The 27,298-nt window shown below is 32.9% G+C and overlaps 2 protein-coding genes across 5 annotated transcripts in view; one reads left to right on the top strand and one right to left on the bottom strand.

The window, feature by feature from the left end:
• LOC126882338 (uncharacterized) overlaps window positions 1-27,298 on the bottom strand; it is a 380,011-nt gene that overhangs the window by 155,985 nt on the left and 196,728 nt on the right. The window lies entirely within an intron of this gene.
• LOC114342465 (polygalacturonase) overlaps window positions 1-27,298 on the top strand; it is a 185,819-nt gene that overhangs the window by 114,255 nt on the left and 44,266 nt on the right. The window contains exons 1-2 of one of the 3 annotated variants that reach the window (XM_050647212.1): window positions 12,410-12,749; window positions 19,729-19,863. The exons of 1 other annotated variant lie outside the window; for it this stretch is intronic. In XM_050647212.1, the coding sequence (XP_050503169.1) occupies window positions 12,461-12,749; window positions 19,729-19,863 (424 nt within the window). In that variant the 5' untranslated portion in view covers window positions 12,410-12,460. Of the gene's footprint in view, window positions 1-12,409; window positions 12,750-19,728; window positions 19,864-27,298 lie in introns of those variants that run through there. One more of the 3 variants, XM_050647213.1, reaches the window with a different exon arrangement.

Raw genomic sequence — 27,298 nt, 5'->3', positions numbered from 1 at the left:
TCGATGAGGTGACATAATATTAAGCTACATCAACCATTGTTTGTCAGTTAGGGGTGGAGCAAAAAAATTGTTTTTTACGGCTAATGACAGCAAAAAATTAGCAATTAAATCTCAACCGTCAACTATATCACAAAAATCATTTTTCAAGATTTTTCGTTGTTTTTTGGGGGTGTTGTTTAGCTGTAAGGGAAGCAGGGGTGGTTTTGGGGTATGTTGCATATTCAGATAGCAATAAATTAGCAAAAAAATATGCCGCGTCGTACGATTTTCTAGCTATTTAGGTTCGCGAGATATGGCTATCGATGATGTGACATAATATTAAGCTACATCAACCATTGTTTCTCAGTTAGGGGTGGAGCAAAAAAATTGTTTTTTACGGCTAATGACAGCAAAAAATAAGCAATTAAATATCAATCGTCAACTATATCACAAAAATCATTTTTCAAGATTTTTCGTTGTTTTTTGGGGGTGTTGTTTAGCTGTAAGGGAAGCAGGGGTGGTTTTGGGGTATGTTGCATATTCAGATTGACAGCAATAAATTAGCAAAAAAATATGCCGCGTCGTACGATTTTCGAGCTCTTTAGGTTCGCGAGATATGGCTATCGTTGATGTGACGTAATATTACGCTACATCAACCATTGTTTCTCGGTTAGGGGTGGAGCAAAAAAATTGTTTTTTGCGGCTAATGGCAGCAAAAAATTAGCAATTAAATATCAACCGTCAACTATATCACAAAAATCATTTTTCAAGATTTTTCTTTGTTTTTTGGGGGTGTTGTTTAGCTGTAAGGGAAGCAGGGGTGGTGTTGGGGTATGTTGCATATGCAGATCGACAGCAATAAATTAGCAAAAAAATATGCCGCGTAGTACGATTTTCTAGCTCTTTAGGTTCGCGAGATATGGCTATCGTTGATGTGACGTAATATTACGCTACATCAACCATTGTTTCTCGGTTAGGGGTGGAGCAAAAAATTTGTTTTTGTGGTAATAAATTAGCAAAAAATTAGCAAAAAAATATGAAACTATTCCAAATATGGACTTATGAAATGGATGATCTGGCGTAATAGACGTCTTTGAAGTTAAAAATGAAACGACACGGTTATTTTGATTAATGTATTGTGTCGCTTCATTTTTAATTTCAAATATCTCGAAAACTAATCATTTTATCGTTACGAATTGAGAGTATATTATTTACGTGAAAAGTAATAAAAAATCAAAAAATTACACTAAAATAGCAATTTCGTCAGTGGCGTAGAATTTGGGAAGGGTCAACCAGCCACTATCCCCTGTCGTACGCCTCTGGTAGTAGCTAGAAACGTTTATTTATCTTAATTTAGTACGGTGTACAGTACCTACACTTTCTGACAAGTATGACAAGTATACGCTAAATAGTTTTAAAGTACTGGGTACAAATAATTTTTAAATTTAAATCATATGAATCATATCATAAATTAATCAAAATAACTGTGCCGTTTCATATTTAACTTCAAATATCTCGAAAACTAATGACTTTATTGTTACCAATGAAGAGTATATTATTTACGTAGAAAGTATTGGAGAATCTAAAAATGGCGCTCAAATAGTAATTCCGCCAGTGGCGTAGAATTTGAGAACGGTCGACCATTTACTATACCCTGTAGTACGCCTCTGGTAGTAGATAGAAACGTTTGTTTATCATAATTGAGTAGTGTGTATAGTAGTCGCACTTCCTGAAAAGTATGAAAAGGATACGTCAAATAGTTTTAAAATTCTGAGAATAAATAATTTTTAAATTTTTAGATAAAACACCCTGTAACTCAGTAAGGGACCACATTTTATTTAAGTGTTATGTGTTAAATATTCGTATTTTGTGCTAAGGCTTCTCCAGTTACTATATGGACAATTATTAATGAAACACTCTGTATACCATTAATTTGTGCTTATATTCAAATTTTTTTAAATATAATAAAATAATTACCTACTCTAAAACTACTGCTTTCTTGTCTATTTTAGGTGTAATTTGTTATGTTTTATTATGGTATGTCTAATTTAACTGTTAGGTTTATGTGGGATTAAACCATAATGATTATTGGTGTAATGAAATTTATATTTTTAACTTATGTTTGACGTATCGACTTTCACTCCGAAAATCGTTCTGAGAAAATATTATTAAAAAAATGTAGGACCCGGTTTTATTAGGTTATGTATGTCTTTTCAAAAACTGAAATACTTGGCCTAGATTTTATAGGTCACAGCAAGTGTGTGGTTGAAAAAAATTTTTGAGGGTGATGTTGTTACCCCAAGGATATCAAATTTTGACTGGTTTTATGCGATATTTTGTCTTCCTTTTTTTTGTGCTATCTGTCTCGTAGATGTGATTGTGTAACTTTAGTTTTTTAATGTTTGTACAGAAATGTGTGTTCGTGTATTGTGTGTTGCATATGTATTGTGTATGAGATTGTAGATCACTTGTTTTTCGACTTACTTTACTCCGCTACTGTTGGTATGTTCTTGTTGTTGAACTCTTCTATTAGTATTGTCAACCAAAGCCTACTTTCTGACAAGTACCATCAACACATAAAACAGTGAAGTTTAAAGTGTTATGCAAATATGAAGAAAAATACAAATTTAAAAGCAAGATATTAGTAAAGAGGAACTCAACAGTATAATAATATTGCACTTATTTAACACAATATACAATACCGGTATTATACCTCAACAGTGACTGTTGTCTACATTCGTTACACTGCCAAAGAAATTCAATGCAAAAAAATGTTCAGAACATCGAACAATATCTTTAATGAGCCATCTACTAAAGATATTTTAAAAATCATCCACAACCGAGTTTATCAAAAGTTGGAGTCAGATATCAATAAAACACAGATGGGGTTCAGAAAAAGACTAGGTACTCGAGAAACTCTCTTCGGTTTGAATGTTCTTACACAAAGATGCCTAGACGTTAATCAAGAAGTACTTACATGTTTTATTTTGAAAACGCGTTTGACATAGCACGCCAAGATAAGCTAAAAGACATTCTTGAAAGAAAGGACATAGTTAATAAAGGTCTGCGAATAATTTTCAATCTAAATTGTAATCAGAAAGCTAACATCAAAATAAAAAATGAGACATCACAAGCAATAGAAATACGTAGAGGAGTACGACAGGGGTGCGTTTTGTCACCACTGCTTTTTAATTTATATAGTGAAAGCATCTGCGAGGAAGCCCTTTTGCAAGAAAATGAAGGAACCGTAATCAATGGACAGGTTGTAAATAATATTCGATACGCGGACGCCACTGTACTAGTTGCAAGAAAAGTAGAAGAGTTACAACTATTACTTACAAACATATATATTGCTTTCAAAAAATATGGCAAAAATATCAGTATAAAAAACAAGTATATGATCTTCAGTAAAAACATGACACAACCAGCACATATTAGTATAAACGGCATTCAAATTGAAAAAGTATCAAGGTAGAAATACTTGGAAACTTTAATAAATGAAACTGGAGACTAAAACAGTGAAATAAAAAGACATATCGACATTGCCAAGTCCACCTTCATAAAGATGAGAAAATTTTTCTGCAACAGAGATTATAAACATCCCTCTACGATTAACAATGCTAAGAGGCTACTTATTTAACACGCTATCGGTGTAGAGGCCTGGACGTTCAAACAGAAAACATAAAAATTATTGAAAGTTTCCAGATATGGTGCTACCGACAAATGCTGAAGATAAGTTGGGTAGAAAGAGTCACAAACTTTGAAGTAATACGAAGGATATTAAAAGACCCAGAAATTTTGTTAGCGATAAAACGATGAAAACTAGAATATTTGGGTCACCCGATGAGCGGACATAAATACGCGTTACTTCAAAATGTAATGCAAGCAAAAATAGAATGAAAACGGAATCTAGGCCGTAGAAGAATGTCATGGTTGCGGAATCTGAGAGAAGGGTTTGGCTGCACCACTTTTTAGGTCAGCTGTAAACAAGGTCAGGATAGCTTTGATAATTTCCAATCTCCGATAGGAAGGGTACAAGAAGAAGAAGAACAGTATCAAGCTCTAAAAGAAGATGAGTCCATAATAATACGACCAGCTGACAAGGGCAACATAACTGCAATTAGGGATAAAAGCCAATGTCAAAAGAAAATTCCAGAATTGGTCACAAACCAACCTTACACCAAAGTAAAAAAGGACGTAAAGAAATCAATGAAGAATAAAATTTACATAACACTGCACTTTAACATTTTCTGGCCGATGCGGGATACATTTATATCCCGAAAAGCGAAATTTCGTTGAAATTAATAATTATGTTTGGTCTCCATATGTTTAATCTTTGTGTGTGTGTGTGATGAGAGTGGATGGCATTAGAGCATGTCTATTTGCCACAGAATTTTTCAATTTAAAATTGGTTGTATTTTCTAGGTATAATTACTTTTTCATATATCTATTTTAGCTTCTAAGATAAATTTAATTAAAATATCGCAAATTCCTTTGTCTTGTTGTGGTAATAGAGTAGTGATACTAATCGGTAGACTTGTAAGTTTTTTTAGTTCTTGATACAGCGTATCTCTATATGCAGTATATTTTTGACACTCCAGGAAAATATGATTTATATCGGCTACAGGATTTTCCGAACAATGGGTACAATGCGGAGGATCCAAGATACCTATCCGAAACAAATGGACTGGAAAACGTCAATGATTCAATTTTGAACGCGATAATATAGACGAATGTCGCCTATTATAATTCCAATTGTTAATGTGTGGAATAATTTTTGGTAATAGTGGGTGAATTTTAAAATAATGACTTTCAGAATTGGATGAAGATTTTCTGTAATGAGCCTCCCATCTATCCCTAACATCTTGCTTATACAGATTAATAATATCTAATGAGTTATAAATATTTAAGCTTAATTCTGAATTCAATGCCTTTTTGGCTGCAAGATCAACGACTTCATTTCCAGATATCCCTGAGTGACTCCTTACCCAAACTAGTGTAACTCCTGTACCACGCTCTTGCAGTTTAAATATACTATTTCTTATAGATAATATAAGATTATTTTTATAGTGTTTTATTGGGGAACTATTAATTGCCTGCAAAACTGAAAGAGAGTCACAATTATCACAGATGAAGTTACATTAGCCTCGCACCAATCTAGAGCTTTCCATATGGCTATCGCTTCTGCACTAAAAACTGTTAAATAATATGGAACTTTAAATTCCTCAACATGATTGGTGTCTGAAACGAGAAATGCACAGCCCGTTTTATTTTTATTTTTTGATCCATCCGTATATATGACTGTTTTATTTTCTCCTAGATTACCAAGTACAGATTTGAACATTAATTGTGTGATTTGAATTATCCGGATAGCTTGGTATGATAATGGTTGGTTTAAGTATTAAAGCTTTAAAGTTTGTTTCGTACAATGGATAGTTATTTAGAGAATATATGAGTTTTTTATGCTTTTCTGTATAAATAAGAGCATCAGCAAGTGGAGGAGAATTTTTAATTCTCCAATATTTGTTTATAAAACTCTGTGATTGAACTGCTACATCTGTGATTTTCTTGACCATAAATGTACTAAACGTCCTGTATTTTATAATTTGTTCGCTAAATATTGTCTACGAAAACACAAGGGCGGTTCTTGTGCTTCAGCAAGAATTGCATTATTTGGTGAGGGGACCATAGTTCCTAGACATATTTTTATTGCTTTATACTGTATTCTGTCTAAAATTAATAAATTTTACTTACTAGTTGAGGCGTAAAGTGTACATCCATAATCCATTATTGATCGAATGTAGGACTTATAAAATGTAAGGGATATATTAATATCTGCCCCAAATTTTTGTTTGGAAACTACGAGCAGAAGGTTAAGTCCTTTTTCACATTTCTGCTTTACGTGTTTTATGTGACTCGTCCATAAAAGCTTATTATCAATATGGACACCTAAATATTTATATTCTGTCACTATGGGAATAGTAATATTACCTATGGTACAAAAATCAGAGGTTTTTAGTCTGTGTCTAGTAAGACACATTACCGCTGTCTTGTCCTGTGAAAAACTAAAACCCATATTATTAACCCAATCACGCATGCAGCAGAAAATATGCTTTAAGTCTCTAATACATTGTTCATATGAATCTTGGATGGTATAAAAACAAATATCGTCCGCGTATTGGATAATTTTTATAGTGTCATCCATCAAACCATGCAGTTCAGCTGTGTATACGTTAAATAAGAGTGGACTCAATATAGATCCCTGCGGTAACCCGTTACATACCGTTCTTGGCCCGCGGAGTACATTTTTGTGATCACGAATATATATTTTCCTGTTTAAAAACAAGTTTATTATATTAGTTGCTACCCATTTGCTGATACCCATTCCACACAATTTTGATTTTAAGATACTCAAATCAACCACATCATATGCACCTTTTAAGTCGACAAATAAACATAACATGTATTTATTTTGAGAAAAACATATTTGTGCATCAGTAACCAAATGAGTCAATGCAATAGTACTATGACCTCTACGAAATCCGTACTGTGCAATGGGTAGAAGAGAATTGCTTTCAATAAAATATTCTAGTCGAAATTTAATCATTTGTTCAAATGTTTTAGTAAGCCACGACATAAGTGATATAGGTCGAAATGATGACGATAATTTTGGATCTTTATATGGCTTATGTATTAGACATATGACAATGTTTTTAAGACTCTCAGCATAATCTTGTTTCAACCACCAGTTATTGAAAACTTTTAAAATGATTTGTTTTGCTGAGTCTGGAAGATTGTCTAAAATTTTATATGTAAAGCCGTCCAAACCAGGAGCCGTGTTCTTGGTTTGTTTTAGTGCCAAAGAAAGCTCTGAAAAGGTGAAAGCTTCAGAAGTACTATCAAAAGTAGACCGAAAATGAAAATTATTTAGATCTTCCACGTTGATATTGGAGACTGAGGGCGGGGCAAGCTGATTTAAAACATCCTTAATTAAATCGTCATTTAATGGAGGTCTCCTTTGATTGTGATATTTGTTTCTAATTGATTTTATATAATTCCAAATTTTAGAAAGTGGAGTAGATCTATTAAGATCATTAATAAAATGCACCCAGCTATTTCTTTGTTTTAATTTGAAAATGCGTTTAGCCTTTGCAGAAATATTTTGATAGACCAGGTAATTGGGAAAATTTCCTTTTTTTTTAAACCTTAAGGGCTTGGGAACGAGCTTCTACTATTTTTGAACACTCTTCGTCCCACCAGTAGGGCCTTGGCGAAGAAGGAAGAAATGGTTTTTTAACAGGCATTGATTTAGAAGCTGGAGATATAACGTCAAATAAATGTTCTGTCAGTTGACAGTTATCTAGATCATTGAAAGAAAAGTTAATATTGATTTCATTTTCAATAAGTGCTTGGAAAACTGACCAATCAGCCCGAGAGTCGTTCCATTTGGATGCAGGACTTATTTCGAAAGATGTAGGGGAAATCTGGAGTCCAAATTGTATAGGATAGTGGTCAGAACCTAGTGTATCTTCTCGTTCGGACCAATTTATCAAATCCGCCAAGAAAGGAGAGACAATAGTTAAATCTACTGCAGAGTGGTTGCCATTTGGATTTACCCTAGTGGGTGATCCATCATTTAAGGTAACTAGTTCCAAAATATCTATAACCTCTATTAAAACCTTTCCACCACGATCTTCGGGATAGGACCCCACCTGTAATGGTGTACATTAAAGTCACCACAAAAAATTGTACGAGAAATATTAAACTGTTGAAATAAATTTAATCAATCCTTTTTTGACACAACTATATCAGAGAGTTTGTATGTTGAAACAAAAGATATATTTATATCCGGAATAAATACTGCACATACTTCAATGCCGTTTTCAAAATTTGGGACTATTACACATTCTTGATAGTTTATGGTTTGTAAAATAAAAATTCCAACTCCTCCATAACCATTATCTCGACATTTTTTATAGAAATTGTACCCTTTTATACAAAAATTACTATTAGACTTTAGCCAAGTTTCGGAAACAATGATTATGTCAACGTGGTTTGTATTAAGGTAATTTAATAAACTACCTTTGTTAGTTGTTATTGATCTACTGTTCCACTGTAAAATAACTAACTGACTTCTAAATATTTGTTTGTTAGCCATTAAAAGAACTTATTAATAAAAATGTTTTTCACTTGAATTAGATTCACTATATGTATCCATAATATCAGTCGGATCGTTTGAAACGAAGGCATTCTCTACAAAATCCCTGATGTTGGATTCCGTAAAAGTATTAAGTGAAAATTGAGAATTTTTTTGAAACTTATTTATAAAAGATGTAATTAGCATTATAGTTTTTTCTTTATAATCTATAAACTCTCCTCTGTAGGGGTTAGGAATAATGGGTTTAGATTTTTGACTAGGCTTATTTGATTTTTTAGGTGGCATAATATCAGCTGTAGGAGAGGTTGGATGTGATCGCTTAATTGATTTTGTAATATTTGGTTTAGCCATTGATTTTGGTTTTTTAATAGTAAAAGTCGATGAGCTATTACCTGAAGTGTTTGATAGGGACGGAAAATTATTATCATTACTTAATATTGAAAATCTATTATTAGTAGTTACTTTTGCGTATGACGGGTTGTTATATATGTGTTCTGCTTCTTTAAAAGATATATTTTCTAAGGCCATAATTTGTTTTATCCCTTTTTGTTTTGTGTATACAGGACAGACACGTGATACTGAAGGATGGCTGGTATTATTACAATAGATGCACATGTTTTCTTCTTTACATTCCTCTTCCGTATGACTGGTATCTGTACACCTTCGGCATCTCTCATTTTTTGATTTGCATTGCTTGGCTGTGTAGCCGTAACGCAAGCATTTGAAACACTGTACAACGGGTTGCACATACGGTTCAACGCGGAAGTTGCATAAATTTATTTGTACACATTGAGGAATTTCATTCCCTAAAAATTCAATAATGATCATTTGTCTATCAATTAAGCACGCATTTCCATCAGAGGCGATAATCCGCCTTTTCATACGCTGTACATCCACTACCTGTCTGTTTGATTTGATCGCCGTTAATAAATATTCTTCGGAAAAGAAAGTATCTACCATTTTGACCACCCCCTTTTTATGTGTAGAATTTAGGAATAAATGCTATTAAATCATTTTTAAGTATAACATCGTGATTAACTAATGAATTTGCTATTTCTAATGAATTGAAAATAACTTTAACTCTATTAATTCCAACGGGTTTAATGTCAATTACATTATTTTTTAATATCTCATCAACAAGAAGAAAATGGCCAATCTTAATGGGAAATAACCTTCCTAGGTTCAAATTTTTATGCTGCACGAACAAAAAAAGAGAGAGAGAAAAAGGGATGAAAAGGGGGGTTCCGGGACGAAATTTTTTAAGAAAAAGTTAGTCGTATAATAAGCACCCATTGATATACCAGAATAAAAATAAAAACGGAATTGTGTCTATTTTGCGAGGTTCAACCTCTGTTTCCTACACTATGTATAGAACTACTACAAACTAAACTATTTCTAATATTAACTCTTATTTTTAGTGTGTTTATTATTTCGAATGGTTTGCACATTTCTCGCAATACTTTCCTTCTGTGTCCATGCTATTCTTAGCACCCTTCTGTAACACCACATTCATAATCGCAGGTTTGGAAGAAGAAGACGTTTCTGCAAATTTTGTCAATTCCAGTTTATTGCGTAATTCACTTCTAAAATACTGTGTACAAATGTTACAAAAGCGACAGAACTCTAACTATGTGCTGAGCCGCTACAGAGTAGTTGCGTCGTTATTGAAAGACGCACCACTTTAGACCTTGTTTCAGATGAATAATGACGCAACTGTAAATAGGGTTGAAAATGGGGGGACTAAATTAATGAAATGATAATGAAATTCGAACCAATAGGGATGAAACTAAAAGCCATCATTGTAAGAATAAACGCCATATCGATGCTCCTCGACGGCTACTCTTTATTTATTCTCTATTTTTAATATTTAAAAATTTTTAGATGAACATTATGAACAATGACGCAACTGTAGATAGAGTTAAAAATAGGAGAAATAAATTAAGATAATGAAATTCGAACTAATAAGGATAAAAATAATACTACATTATATACCGCGGGACTGAAGTAGTACATTTAATCCTGAAGGTAAAGTTTATGGCCCGACCGCAGGGAGGGCCATAATTTACCTGAAGGATTAAATGTACTTCAGTCGCAAGGTATATACGATACTTTTCGTACTTCCGGTATGATTTTATTAATTATTTCAATAATTTCAATCAGTTTTTTCTCTCTTCAACTCATTTAATAAACTGTCTTTAAAATAAGTTACCATAGTAACATTGCGTTGTGACAGTTATAATTTAGAAACATTGTCATTACTAGTGTCATTGTAAAGAAACATTGTTATTGATAATTATTGGTATCATGAGTGAAGAAGGTGTATCTGATATTGATAAAAGAGCAGCCGAAGTAGGTGAAGAATTGTTACCACCGAAATCTAGAAAACTATACGAGCAGCAGTACGATGCTTTTAAAAAGTGGTGCCGCTTAAAAAATGTGAGACAACCTACTGAAAATGCGCTGTTAGTCTACTTCGATGATAAATCAAAAGCGGTTTGTGCCTCAACTCTCTGGGCACATTACTCAATGCTGAAATCGGTTATTAACATTAGAGAAGATATTGATATAAGTAAATTTCCAAAATTATTAGCTTTTTTGAAGAGAAGAAATGAGGGATTTAAGCCAAAGAAGTCAAGAATTCTCACGTCTGAGCAGGTAGATCAGTTCTTACGGGAGGCTCCGGATGATAAATATTTAATGCTTAAGGTAAATTTGGAAATTTGTTTATATTCAGAAATTTTAAGAAATCAATTTTTTGTAGGTTGCACTTATTTTGGGCGTTGCGGGAGCTTGTCGTGGAAAAGAGTTGGTTGATTTAGAAATCGACGATGTGAGAGATTTGGGCGATTCCTTCCTAATTGCGATTAGAAACACCAAAAATAAAATTGACCGAAATTTTGTGATCAAAAATTCAGAAAACAGTGCCATCAGTTTTGTGGCGATATTTCGGAAATATGTGGCATTGCGAAAGACAGGGACAACTCATTCAAAATTTTTTGTTCAATACATCAACAAAGAATGTACTACGCGAGTAGTAGGAAAAACATGTTTGGTACAATTCCACGGCAAATAGCAGCTTTCTTGAAATTAGAAAATGCGACGTCTTATACGGGACATTGTTTTAGACGCACATCTGCGTCTTTGTTAGCTGATTCGGGAGCAACAATAGACGTGCTGAAGAGACATGGAGGATGGAAATCCTCCAACGTGGCCGAGGGATATATTGAATCGTCTATTAAAAATAAACAAAAAATTTCAGATAAAATATTTGGTCAAGTCGCCGATTCGTCCACTATAGTTATGCCACAGTCCTCATTCTCGCTTCCTGTTTCCGCAGGATCTTCGAAACAAACACCAGTTCAATATGAAAAGGACCTATCTGTTACTCGTCAGTTACCTGCTGCATTAACCCAGGAAAGACTGGTCAATATGACGAACTGTCACAATATTAATTTGAATATTAACGTTAATTACCATTCTAATTAATTATATTTTTCAATAAAATATCCCTTAAATTCGTTTGTTTGTGATTTAATCGTTCCGGGAGTTTCGTCAATATTTAATCCCGGAGGGATTAAATGTGACACTTTAGTACCTGTCACAAGGGAGTGAAGTTGTCACTTTAGGCCCGGAAGTACGAAAAAGCCTATTTTAAATATTTAAAAATCGTTTTTTGCTCTTCTGGGAAATGTGGCTTTTTGTAGTTACGTCATTCTTCTTTCGGACCGGCGAGTTAATGTCATTCATCCGCCTAAATGCCAAAAGATTCGTAAAAGTATCAAAAGAGCAAGTTTTAAATCGAAGGATGGCAGTATGATGCCCGTGAACAACAATGTCAGAAATATTAATTTTATTTAATATTTCATCGATTGTCATTTATACGACATATACTTTCGATTATACGACATATGACAGAAGCTCTTAACAAATGACTGTGAATGAAAAGCTCTATGATGAACATCTGGTTTTTGAGAGTTGAAAATTTAAAGAAAATATTCTTTCCTTTAGAAAGCTAGAAGTAAATATTATATTTATAAGTATGTTGTCTTTAATAGAAGTTTTGTATAGTTAATCCTTTTTTTTTTATTTAATATTTCAATTTTTTGTTTTCAGTCTGTGTCTTTGATTCAAGCAACTGAAATAAACTATTGATATAATGTGGGCACACTTAATATGAACCTCTTGAAATAATTCAAGATAATAGTTATCATTAAAAAACAACCTATTTCTGGAAAGAGATTACATTTTTACACTATAAATACAATATTTGATATTGAAATATTGCAATTATTAGATCTAGTGGTAGCGATTTTTTCTAAAATAATGTGCTATTTTAACAAGTTTTCGCTTCTTTTACTTCTTTATTCTCCATTATTATCGAAAAGTGATCCATGTACAGTTACACAGTTTTCTCAAGTAGCTCAAGCTGTGAATGATTGTACTAACTTAATTATTTCTAATTTAGTAGTACCTGGGGGCCAAACACTTGAGTTACATCTAAAATATGGAGCCACTGTGACTTTCGAAGGAACCACTGTCTTTGAGGTGGCCCATTGGGAAGGTCCTCTTATCGAATTTACTGGAGAAAAGGTATTAGTGCAGGGTGCATCAGGTAAGATTTATTAAAAGTCATTTAAAACTCAAAATTAATCTAAAGTATAGGCACATATCGCACATCCTCTCAAACAGTGGCATAAGTCAGAAAAGCAAAATATCGAGAAAACGACGTTTAAAGTTATATATACCTCTTTAATCATCAGTCAACTGTGGGTGAAGTCCACGGGCAGTGTAAAAAAGAGTATTGTAATTTTATTATTAGGAAACACGGTGCGATACAACGGGTGTGAATATTTGTGCACCAATTTTTGTGTTTAAATCAGACATCGACAGTTTTAATTAGTAAGGTAATTTAAGACCTTTTTCTTATTTTCAATGTTTATGCATTTGTTTATTTATATTTACATATGGATTACGAGAAGGAGAAGTAAAGATTATTAAAATTTGAGGAAGTATTGACTGACGAGGAAACGTATGAAGATGATGATGAACAAAGTTACTTTTTATTAAAGTAATATAATGTTGACACAAACGCATATCTACAAAATTATATGATCATATATTCATTAAATAATATAATTGTACACAATTTTGCAAAAAAAATTTTAAATATTGCTGACCCATATTTTTGGACCCGGTCTTCTGCACCGTGCGCGAGTATTCGATCACAAAAAATTGGCGCGAGTAACGGAAGGTTAATTATGCTAAAAATATTTAAAAAAAAAACAGCTGTAACACTATACAGATAAAATAACGAAAAATTTACGAAATAGTATTTAACAAAAGTGGCACTTTCAGTACAGAATACACAGGGTGTCCCAGACTAATTTATCCAGGTTATATCTCTTTAATGAATAGACATTTTCGAATAAGACAAAAACTGATCTATTCAATTTGTTATACACTTTAATGGAGCGTAGAGAAAATCATCCCCTAAATATTCATCCCTTAGTTACAATCCCCAACTTAAATTTTTTAATATCACCCTGTACATTTTTTTATAGTTTTGGATGTGGTCTTCTATTGTCTATTCAACAGATTTTTTAAAAATAAAATTAGTTTGTAAGTAATCAAGAAAATATCAGTACATTTTTGTTAATTTAATTATATGTCCCAGACTAATTATTTATCCAGGCTATATTTCTTAAACGAATAAAGATTTTCGACAAATGGGACAAACACTATTCCATTTGTAATGCACTTTATTATGGCGTAGAAAATATTCATCCCCTAAAAATTCATCTCTTAGAAATAGGCTGCCATTAAAAAAATTAAAGCTAGGGGTTGTAACTAAGGGATGAATATTTAGGGGATGATTTTTTTCTACGCCATATTAAAGAGTATTACAAATGGAATAGATCAGTTTTTGTCCCATTCGAAAATCTCTATTCGCTTAAGAGATATAGCCTGGATAAATTAGTCTAGGACACCCTGTATGTAACAATATCATTATTATTATATGGCTAGGCTAACAGACTTATAATTTTTAATGATGTAACTTTAAGTACAAGCAACAACATTAAACAAAAAAATACTGCAGGAATAAAGATAAATAAGTGATAAATGAATGTGTCACTTTTCTTGAGCTCATCTAGATTGTCTCCCAGACTGTTTTAAATAAAGTAATCACTAGAGCTCGGGAAATATGCAAAATGCATATTAAGTGCATATTTGCATATTTGGGATAAATTGTGTAAGTGCATATGCATTTATTAAAAGTGCAAATTTTCATATATATATCACAATATGGACAAACATCTGAGGACACAAGTAATGTGGTTTAGCGAGGTAGGTAAAAATATTCCTCGGAAATACCACTTGTTGGTATTAGCATAATATGACAATAGACCCCAATGGACAGTAATGCAATTGTAAGACTGGTTGCAATATTCCAATTGCAAAATTGGATAATCCATCAGTCCAACATTTTTTAAAAAGTTGCTGCAATAATGATGTACAAGTTCCTTCTGCTACGACTATACGAAAAATATATGTTGATTCCAGCATGTAATTTACTCTTGAAGCGATTAAAACAGCAATTGGGAATAATCCAATATGGATATCTGTGGACGAGACGACTGATGTTAAAGGATGGTATATTACAAATTTTGATATAGGAAGTTTAAACGGGAGTGAGTGTAGCACCGGATATTTAGTTTCCGTTAAGGACTTGCAAAAAACGAACCACACACCGGCAAAATTAGCCGAACGCGTTAAAAATGGGACATGTTTGATGTCTCGTATTTCATAAACCAGTGGTCCGATTTGAGTGATTCTTTTAGTATATTATAGCCTTATTATTTAAGAATACCGTTGTAATAATATTGTTGCTAGAAAGGTAAATACCATTTTATACCGGGTGTACCAATCATACTGTGTTTTTTTCTGAAAGTTTGGAACACCCTGTGGAATATTCTAGCATATGTAAAATATTAGAATTAATACTCGATTGTAGATTTAGGTTTGCTTAACATTTTCCTTTTCGATTCATTTACTTATGTGAGATAATAAAAAAGTTATGTGCGTTAAAATCTATCCATGTTTTTCATCAATAAATCCTCATAGTAGGGGAGGAAAGTATACTAAATTTGCAGTTACTCGAGCGTTATGGGGACCTATTGGATTGTGAAGAGTATGTGCTAAAATCAGAAAAAGGTTAAGTTAAGTTTTCCATAAAGTGGGGGACTTTTCATTTTTTAATTTAATTTTCCATTTGAAACAATCATTTTTCTCCGATTATAGCGCTATCTATCCATAATTCGAAAAAATATGTCGAATAAAAGTTGCTTATTTTTACGTAAAGAATCCAAATCTGCAAAAAAAATTGGGGCTCCTATTTAAGATTTTAAATTAAATCCCCCACCCCACCTCCGTGGGGGCTCGTGACACCCCACGGAGAGGGGTGGGGGGTAAATTAAAAATTATAAATACGAACCCTGCGATATTTTGCGAAATTAACATCAGATCGTAAAACTGCAAAATACACCTATTCAATATTTTTCAAAACTCTACCGAATGGCACCAAACACGACCCCCCACGGAGGTGAGGTGGGGGGTTACATTAAAATATTAAATAGGAGCCCTCAATTTTTATTGCAGATTTGGATCCTTGACGTAAAAATAAGCAACTTTTATTCGCTACATGTTTTCCTATTATGGATAAATGGCGCTATAATTGGAAAAAGCGATTGGTGGAAATGGACAATTAAATTGAAAAATGGAGAGTCCCACACTCTATGGAAAACTTAACTTAACTTTTTTTGGTTGTAGCACCCACTCTTCACAATCCACTCCAGGTCCCAAGAACGCTCGAGTAATTGCAAATTTAGCATACTTTTCTCCCCTACTATGAGGATTTATTGATAAAAAACATGGCTAGTTGTTAAAGCACATAACTTTTTTATTTTCCAACATAAGCAAATGAATCAAAAAAGAAAAAAGAATGTGTGTGTACTTTGTACGCACGTAAGAAGATATTCTTTTATTATATAGGTAATTTAAACGAAGTTAATATACTTAACAGGTTATTTGTATTTTATTTAAAAATTAAACTAACTTTCTTATCTACCACTTTCAAAAAATTTTTATTGAAATAACGAAAAATAAAAAAAAAAAGTATGAATCGTCCAGGATTAGATCCCGCGACCTTTCGTGTGCTTCCGTTCTCTGTCCCACCGCTCTGCCAACTACGCCATCGAGCCACCTGAATTGACGCGTAAGTTTCGGATATAATTACACAACACGGCGACAAACTGTAAAAATGTTATGCCTACATATTTTATTATTTTACTACAGGGAAACACAAATCCAAAAACACAAGAATTATAATAAATAATACATTTCCTAAAACCACTAATATATTCTTTTAATGACTTATTTGCACGGTTACAGATACATACATACCTATCTTGAAAGATTAGCAATGAACTACATACTGTCAAAACTACATACTGTCAGTGTGCGCAGGCGCGTGGTTGATGTACAATTTTACCCTCAATCGATTCGCCGCTAAAGAAGAATATCTTCAAAAATGTTAAGAAAGCATAATTCTACAATCGAGTTTTAATTTTAATATTTTATATATGCTGGAATATTCCACAGGGTGTTCCAAACTTTAAGAAAAAAACACAGTATGTTTGTTACACCCGGTATAAAATGACATTTACCTGTCTAGCAACAATATTATTACACCGATATTCTTAAATAATAGGCTATAACATACTAAAAGAATCACTCAAATCGGACCACTGGTTTATGAAATACGAGACATCAAACATGTCCCATTTTTAACGTGTTCGGCTAATTTTGCCGGTGTGTGTATTTGTGGATTTGCAAATGAACCTCTGAGTAAATTTTTTTACCTCAACCGATACCAACAGAAAAAATTTGTTATTGTCAAGTGATGCTGTACCATGTATGATCAAAGCTGGACAATATTTAAAAATATTTTTTCCAAATTTGATACACATCATTACAGTCGAACCCGCTTATTAGAGTACCGGTTATAAGAAAAATATTATCAAAAAAATGTCAAGATGGCGTCAACTCAACATGTCAATAATGAAGTGGTAGAAGTTAAAACTTGCATTAAGTGTCACAAAGTTCCACAAAGTGGTTTGAAATGTGCAAAATGTGGTGTGTTATCTCATAATGGCTGTCTGAAGTTGTTGGAGGGAATAAAATATATGGACGATGGCACTGTGTTGTGCTGCGAAGTAGATGTAAAGTTTGATGGGGAGCTGAGTGAATCAAGTGCGATCTATTACAGCGAGGACCCTAAGATCTTGGAAATAAGGTATTTAAAGAAAATTATTATACAAAATGAATTAATAGTAGCAAATCAACAAATAACCATACATGCTCTTCAAGATCAATTAAAATTAGTGAATAAATTAAATTTTGACAATGGTAGGCTGCCATCTACAAGTCAAGTAATAAATTCAAATAATCAATTAAACAGTAACCTACCGGATTTAAACAACAATGTACAAACTCCCAAGAAAAACGTAAATTACAAATTAAAAAGAAACTGGATCTCGTAAAACCATTACTGATGATAAGGCGAAGTCAATTACTACAAAAAATGTTATAAATTTGATGGAAAACACCAACAACAAACAAGGGAATTCCTTAATATATAATAAAAGTCTACCAGCTGGTATATTAAAAATACAAATAGAGGCCAAGTGTAACGAATTAATAAATTTAGGAAAAAATGATGACGCAAATTCTCAAAGTGTGGAATTTAGTAAAGTAAATGAACAAGATCATGAATGGCAAACAGTTCATTATCGTCGAAAAAGTAGTAAACAAAACATTATTATTGGAAGTAATAAAACAACTGATATAAAAACAATTCCGAAAATGACGACTTTTAGAGGACGACTTTTGGAGTTAGACTATGGAGAAGAGTTGTCAGAGACAAGGATGAATGCCCATTACGAACTGTGATGACACTCATGATGACGATGATCTGGGAACAATGGTAAACGAACAATTGGACCACTCACAGGAGATAAAAAGTAGAATTGAGAAGCTCTTTAAAAGCCACAACCTCACTCTGGACACCAAAGTAAAGCTCCTAGGATGTTATATCTTCTCGACAGGAGTTGAATCCTGGACACTCACTAAGGAGATAGAGAAGAAACTTAATTAGAATATCTCGGACACATAATGAGGAACGGCACTAAATACAGATTATAATATTCACGAAGTGAGGAATTAAGAGAAGAAGAATATCATGGTAAAAAACCACAATAACAACAACAACTACCTAATACATTTGGACGAAGATTAGAAAGGCTAATAGGCCTGGATCCCGCGTACCAAAAAAAAGTAATGTAAGCTGAAATTTAGCAAGCTGAAAATTTGAACAGCTTAACGGTGTCTAGTCGGACAAAGTTTGATTGTGTCTAGTCGGACAAACATAGCAAGCTGAAAATTTGAACAGCTTAACGGTGTCTAGTCGGACAAACTTTGATGCATGAGAACACTGGAAAAGGGAAGTTTTAATTGTGGAACGTGATTTTAATTATTGTGGAACTTGTCATCCTGACAAGTTTATTGTTATGAAAACTAGCAGGTTGTTAAGTTTATTCCATAGCAAACTTTATATATGATCAAATGTTTGTCCGAAAAATATGTTGGGCATTTTAATAAGTCCGACACGTAGAACATGTAAAATGACAGGAATTATGTTGGTGATAAATAGCAATCTGATTTTAGCAAGAGAGTTTAATGAACGGGTAACAAATCAATTCAAAGTTCTGTCCGACAAAATAGATGGGACGTTTTCGTAGTCTCACGTTCGAAACTTGTAACCTGTTCCACAATTAAAACTTCCCCTGTTCCAGTGTTCCCATACATCAAAGTTCGTCCGACTAGACACTGTTAAGCTATTAACAAATTTTCAGTTTGCTAATAATAAACTTTTTTTTGGTACGCGGGATCCAGGCCTATAAGATTCAGAAGAAAAAGAAGTGTCCAGATCTGTGAGCCATAAACGAAAAGGCTTTGAAAGAATTAAGTACTATTTGCCCAATACTAATCAAGCTAATGCGTTTTTTATTTTTTAAGTACTTTTTATCACGAACTCATTTTCTATACTTTTGCACCCTATCTATCGATGTTTTTTAATGGAAAACGAAGAAAACTTCTCAATTTCTTCCAAACAAATGTTGCGAATAAGAAAATTTGAAGTTGATAAAATATTCTACAAAAATACTTCTTTTCTTATTTTCCGCTTCTATGGAAACAGAGTACTTTCTGCTCGATTTGGCAACACCGAAATAACCTAACAAAGCGAGCACACAAGTAAGATTTCAGCAGGAAACTCGGAATATAACCTTGACGACCAATCTCAATAGTCATCAGGAGCGGCCATTTGTAATCAGCCATTTTTCCCGCTGTAATAACGTAAGGGGTGGAACCTCAATATTTGTAAAAAACGATTTAAGCAGAGAGTGTCAGCCTTTGAATTTCATTAACAAACTGTCAATCGAAATGATTATTGAGGTATCTGGTATAACTTTCAGGAGAGACTGCTGCCTTTTCAATATTTATAGAAGACCCTCTGATAAGCCCGAGGATTTGGATAAGTTTTTCGAGCAATTTACATAAGTATGTCATAATTGGTGGTGATTTTAATATATGTCAGTTAGAAAACTTAAGTAAGTCAAAAAAACTTTTTGACATCTTTAATGCTTTTATGCTTAGCTTACTAATTACTGAGAATACGCGAATTTCTACAACAATAAACTATACTAGTTTTACTTCTATTGATTATATACTAACAAACAAACCAGAAAACACCACTATTTCCAATTTTGATCCTGCACTATCGGATCATCATTGCCAAGTACTTAAATTTGACTTTGGAAACTGCGTTCCTGAGGAAATTTATTAAACTATTGCTGATCGAAACATTAGTGAACACTCAATAGCAGAATTTGGTCAGTCCATTGCGCGATCTAATTATGTTATCAATTCCGAGGAGGACGTAGATGAAATATTCGATAATTTTTTTAAATGATTTTTTATGGCATTTTAATATAACCTTCGAAAGGAGGGAGAAAAAAATTAATGTAAATAAATTGGATGGACTTTATAAAATTAAATTCTCTGACCAACTTAATATCAAAAAACAAAGACTTAGACATCTTAACTGGCTTAGGAATAGAACATTTGACATGAATGTCAATAACGAGTATAAATGATTAAAAAAGGAAGTTAGTTCAATGATTGTAAGAGAAAAAACACTACAGTAATAAAAATAAAACAGTATGGAATATGGTCAATTGTATTAAGGGCAAAAAAACAGATAATTCTATACCAAAAGTAGAATACAAAAATCAACTAATCACTAATTCTTTTGATAAAGCAATGGCTTTTGGTGATCATTTCTCAGTTGCCGTTATTAATAAGCTTACGGCCCATTTTGGCTCTAATTTCTCACGCAGTTGTGCCACCGGTCCACAACTGAACAATAGTATGTTTTTTAATCCAGTTGTAGAAGACGATATTATTGAAATTATTAATAATTTGCCAAATAAAAAATGTTCTGGATGATATACTATCCAGTCCGTACGACATAGATATGGGCACCCCACAAGGAAGTGTCTTAGGTCAACTAATTTTTTTAATTTTTATTAACGATCTTTCTTATTATATATCTGAAGGCAAGGTCCTTATGTATGCGGATGATACGTGTATAATTCTCTCTGATTTTACAGAAAAAGGTTTAAATGAGGAAATAAACATTGTTCTTAACGAATTTTCAAAATGGTGTCATAGTAACAAACTCATGATAAACTATGATAAAACAATCTCCGTCAACTTCCACACTATTCAAAGATGTCCACCGGACTGTAGTTTTTTGTTTAATAATATTTTAGTAACACCAACCAAGTCAGCAAAATTTCTAGGAACAACCTTAAATAGCAGTTTGTCTTGGGTACCACAAATAAAAATTACTTGTAAAAAATTAAACAATTGCTTTTATCTTATGTTGACACTAAAACAAATGTTGGACAGGAATACATTATTATCCATTATTATTACTCTTATGCATATTCCGGTATTTCATATAATGTAATAGTATGGGGCCAATCGAGCGATGTTCAGCGAGTTTTCGTTCTTCAAAAACGGCTGATTCGACTAATATTCGACTTACTATTCCGAACTTCATGTCGAGATACTTTTAGACATTTTAAAATTTTAACAGTCCCATCTATTTACATCTATAGATTAGTTTCATATGTGTTTAAGAAGAGATATAATTTGTTGAAATTTTCGGACCTACATTTATACAGTACCAGGCATAAAGACAATTTTATTTTAAATAAAATATACCACAATTTTTCAAAAACATCACCTTTATACTCAGGTATCTCGTTATATAATATGCTACCAGAACAATTAAAGAGCTCAAACTCAACAACTCTGTTTCAGAAAAAACTTAAAAGATTACTGGTAAATGGATGTTTTTATTCCATTCAGGAATTTAAAGACAGTCTTATGAACTACGTGTAGTGTAATTTATTTATAATCACTGTTTTTTGTGTTATGTGTGTTTTTTTATTGTTATCTGTGTTTTGACTATGTATATGCTGTGTATGTTAACACACTATATTTTATATTTTCATGTGATTGTAATTTTTCTTAGTTTTAACTCATTACTTATTATTATATACGTATTATATATCTGTATATTTACGGACACGTTCCTGTGGACACGTCCAATCTGTATGTTTACAGCGTAAAAGGACTAAATAAATTTGATTTGATTTGATTTGATTTGAAGAATATCCCGGTTTGTGGAATATAAATTCGAGGTCCCGAAACGTTTCCATTTACTCCTTAATAAATTTATCCGTTTATTGGAATACGTATTAATAGAGCAATACCGCTTGTAAGAATAATTTTCAGGCCAACGAATAAATTTTTACCTACAATTTCGAATTTCGTAAAAATTTAAATTATGTCTTGTATTATGGTTTCTCGCCAAGGGCTTCGAATGCCTGCAGTGCTGTTTTATTTCTATTATTTGGGTTTGTCAGATAGGTAATAAATATTTTACTGCGTTGTTATGAGCACCAATTCAATCGTTTACCGACCAATTCAGTCGTAAAATAATTTTCTTTGTCTACAAACTATACATATTGCCACCCAGTTGCCTGTTATAAAACTTTTAAGAAACAGTTCGCCCATCCCAATCGCTTGTAAATTATAAAACGTTTTCGGGATGGCCAAACCATTGTAAATTGTTTTAATTTTTATAATTCACAGCAACAAAGGTGACTAGTATTTTATGTAACAAAAAAACAAGCTACAATTACCGATTATTTCTCAAGACTAAATAAATAATTTTCTTATTAAGTATATTATGTATTTTAATACGAAAATTTTTACATAATCTATATATTGCATACATTTCATATTAATTACTGTATGCATCCACATAATATAATGTAATTTAGTTTTTTAATAAATAGGTTACGCTATTGTATTATTGACGTAAAAAGACCTAAAACCATATACATGTACATATTAACATATTATGTACTATTATTACGTATATTCGGTAAACTTATTACGGCTAGCCACCAATGATCGGCTATTAGAATATCCCGGTTATAAGAATATTTTTGCTTGGCACGAAGGCTATTCCAATTAGCGGGTTCGACGTACTTGTTTAGCACACGCTTTAAATAGACTTGCAGAAACTGTAAATACAGAATTTCCAATGGCCAATATCCTTATATAAAATATACACTCACCGGCACAAAATTCCGCCACCCAAAATTTTTGATTAAGTTTGAAAATTTATAACTTTATTATTTGTACTCCGATTTTCAAGATTCTTGCACCAGTTTGTAGGTACATGTATTGATATCGTTTGGTATTATTCCAGTAATACAAAAATTTTGCTTGCGTGGAATTATACGGGGGTGAAAGGAAGCGTTGTACTTTCTCCTAACTTTAAAACATTCTGTGGAAAAATGGAAGAGCTGATTTTGTTTCATAGTCCTGTCATACTATCCTGGAGGTATCACTAAAATTTTGTTTTTTGAATTATCCGAATATCTCTTTTCTTGTAAGAGCTGTACCATTTTTTGTAAATAAAAACACTGGTTGACTCATAAAATAGAGGGTGGATTGATAAGATTAGAATGGCCCGCATGCAGCCCAGATCTCAATCCCATTGAGTATTTATGGTATGAATTAAAAAAGCTATTAGCCGTCATCCTAGGCCTCCAGAAAATTTGGTACAATTATGGCCCTGGTAGAGAAATACCAGGCTATTCTCCAGGCAAGGATAACACACCTTTGTTTGATTCCAAACAGATTGCGAGCAGCCGTTGCCGCAAGAGGTGGATATACCCGCTATTGAATTGTTTTACTTTGTTGTTAATTTTGTTGTATTTTGTTAATTTTAGTGCGTTTGATATTTTTAATTAAAAAACCTTCAAAGCAGTGTTTTTATTTACAGCTCTTACAAGAAAAGAGATATTCGGATAATCCAAAAAACAAAACCTTAGTGATACCTCCAGGATAATACAAGAGGAGTATGAAACCAAATCAGCCATCCAATTTTTCCACAGAATTTTTTAAAATTAGGAGAAAATACAACGCTTTCATTCACCCCCGTATAATGCCATCTACGAAAAAATTTTTTGTTGCCGGAATAATAAAAACGACGTCAATACATGTACCTACAAATTAATGCAAGAACGTTGAAAATCGGAGTACAAATAATAAAGTTATGGATTGTCAAACTTAATCAAAAATTTTGGGTGGCGGAATTTTGTGCCGGTGAGTAGAAAAAATATTTTTAAAAGCCCCTCTGCAAGTATAGGTGTATAAAAATCGTTTACCTCATGTCTTTTATCCATTTGAACCTGTGATAACTAGATGGGAACTTGGTTAAATTCTTTAAATTTCATAACCGATAATTTTGAGGGAATTACACGTAGATACTCCATTTGCAGTTTCGATGTAGATAGTTTAGGTGCTATTAAAAAAAAATGTGGATGTTTAAAAAAACCGCTACTTACTAAAAAGTAATTTGGCACATATCCAAACCAACTTTGAAAATATTACTGAATTAATTACTAAATTATAAAAGCGAAACATTTCATTAGTATTGAAATTATCAATTCACTAATTGAAAAAATAAACAGTAATGGTAGGGGAGCAAAGTATGCTAAATGTGCAGTCACTCAAGCATTATGGGGACCTATTGGGTTGTGAAGAGTAGGTCCTAAAACTAAAAAAAGTTAAGTAAAGTTTTCCATTTTAGTGGGCGCTTGTCATTTTTTAATTTAATTTTCCATTTCCAACAATCGTTTTTTCCGATTATAACGCCATCTATCCATAATTCGAAAAAATATTTCGAATAAAAGTTACTTATTTTTACGTAAGGAATCCAAATCTGGAATAAAAAATGGGGGCTCCTATTTAAGATTTTAAAGTAACCCCCCACCCCACCTCCGTGGGGGGGTCGTGTTTGGTGCCATTCGATATATTTTTCAAAAACATTGAATAAGTGTATTTTACAGTTTTTCGATCTGATGTTCATTTCACGAAATATCGCGGGATTCGTATTTAAACTATTAAATTTACCCACACCCCTCTCCGTGGGAAGTCGTGTTTGATATCGTTCGATTGATTTTAAAAAAATATTGAGCAAATATTTTTTAGTTTTTCGATCTGTCATTCATTTCGCGAAATATTCGCTTTTTTCTTGTGAAAATTTGTGACTCCCCCATTTCCTTACGCCCCGCTCAAATCGTAAGATTTTTGAAATATACACTCTTTTGCATGTACTTAACTTACCTTATCTTGATCTGACAATTTCGAGTTTTTTTAAGGATAGATTTTATTTTTCGGGCCCCCCTTAACGAACTCCCCTGCGTTAAGAGCCAATATATGGTAGAGGTGTATCTGCAAGGTACCAGGTTTCTCCCCATATGATAATCTGACGCGCTCGAGTAACTGCAAAAATCCCCGCTTGGGCTCCCCTACCATAAGGAAAACCAAAAAAGTGTATCAAAAATTCTGCACGGTGTTAGAAAAATGACGGATATAAAAAAATAATTATTCAAATAAATAATAGTATTAAGATGGGGACTGATTGAAAATAATTTAATTTTACGGGTAGAATCCTCAATTATACAATATTTTAAGTTTGGTCGTTTAATATAACTTCATGTGAAGTAGAAACAAGTTTTTCCGCGTATAAACAAACAAGAATAAAAAACCGCTAAACGCCGTAAAAATGAGTGGCGCATACAATATTCCAGCTACAAAAGATCTGAAAAGAATATTACGTGGCGCGAAAATGTATTTTCATTTTGATGCAAAACAAAATTCTAGTTTTAATGTAAAAGACTTTTCCATAATATTTGCTAAATTTGAAGTAAACGCGCCACAATAGAGTAAACTTTGATACAGTTTGAATTTTGAAACTCTTTTGTGGCGCGTTTACTTCAAATTTAGCAAATGTTATGGAAAAATCTTTTAAATTAAAACCAGAATTTTGTTTTGCATCAAAATGAAAATACATCTTCGCGCCACGTAATATTCTTATCAGATCTTTTGTAGCTGGAATATTGTATGCGTCACTCATTTTTACGGCGTTTAGCGGTTTTTTATTCTTGTATCATGAGTTTTTCAAAGTTATTTAAAAATTAAATGTATGAAGTTGAATGAAATGTTTCTCGATTACACGTTAAGTTTTATAAATGGTCGCCGTTGTCGCATTACCTCCCAAATGATCTAGTGTCCATCGAATGTACACTAGATTTTTTTTCTTTTCGACATAGATTGAGATATTGGGATGGCCGGTAAATAAACTCGGATTGCCGGTTGCCAGATCAAATTTAGCGTCGTAACCACTGCAACTACATAAACGGAATAATCGTTAATTGGATTATACTTTTGTAGCTTAATAACTTCTAAACGGCTTAGCCGATTTTGATCCCTAAACATGAGTTTGAAACATATTGACAAGTAATATCTGATGCATCGAAGGTCAAGTAAGATAACTGAAGCTATTACAGGAATTATTGAGCTTGAAAAACCGTTTTTCCCATAGATAATAGATTTGATCATATTTATGAAGCCTATTACATAAAAATTCGAATTTTCCCCAATTTGGGGTATACACCGTTAGATTTGTCTGGAGTCCTTCTACAAATGCTCAGTATTGGCGCAATTCGTAGGTTGAAATTTTGAGTAATTGTCGAAACACCAAAATTTTCAAAGTTTAGTTTTTCAGTTTTTCGGCTACACTGAGCCGAGTATATGTCTGATCCTGACGGATTATACACCATTTGAAAGCTTAACTCAACACTATTGATTTGGTGTATTTGAGGTTCTCCTGTCTCTTCTTGAACCGAAGATATATACATACATACCCCCAAAAAATATGCCGTTTTGTACCTGCCAAGTTCTATAACTGGCTTCACAATGGGTCAAAAATCACAAACTACACCGGTTCTGAATCGGCCCTGACCCCCTCTTCAAATACAGAAAAAAAATTCAGATCGGTTTAACTTTTCCACACACATACATACATACATACATACATACATATCCACAAATATTTTCCCTTTTTTAAATAGAAATTGAGTCATAATTCTGAGCTCGGTAACTATTGAATGGTATAATCGATTTTTAAAATTAGATATGTGCTGGAAAGGTAATGATCAGTACTATTAGAAGCCGAAAAAGTCGACTTAAACTTTCGAAATTTTTGGGAGTTTTGGGGACGAGAACGAAAAACAAACCCTAAATAGGAAGGGCCCTAAAATCCACACCCTTGGACCAAAATGGATGGTTGATATATGAATGGGTGAGTCATTTCCTGAACTTTAAGATGGGAGTTGGCACAATTTTCAATTCAGTCAGATTTAGAAAATAGAAAATTTCGTGTATATAATATAGTGTCGCGTGTAGGGGGTGTAGGTGTGCGCCACTGGCGAGAACTGCCGTTCTCTAGTAATAAGTTTCTAACGTACACCATACAAAAAAAAACACCGCTAACCTACATTATTATGCTTCCAATTGGATTTTTCCATTTTTTTTTATTTATTGGTTTTT

Source organism: Diabrotica virgifera, chromosome 3, assembly GCF_917563875.1.
Source record: "Diabrotica virgifera virgifera chromosome 3, PGI_DIABVI_V3a".
Lineage (NCBI taxonomy): Eukaryota > Metazoa > Arthropoda > Insecta > Coleoptera > Chrysomelidae > Diabrotica > Diabrotica virgifera.
The sequence above is the reverse complement of the archived record's forward strand: the minus strand, read 5'-3'. Positions and strand labels throughout refer to the sequence as shown.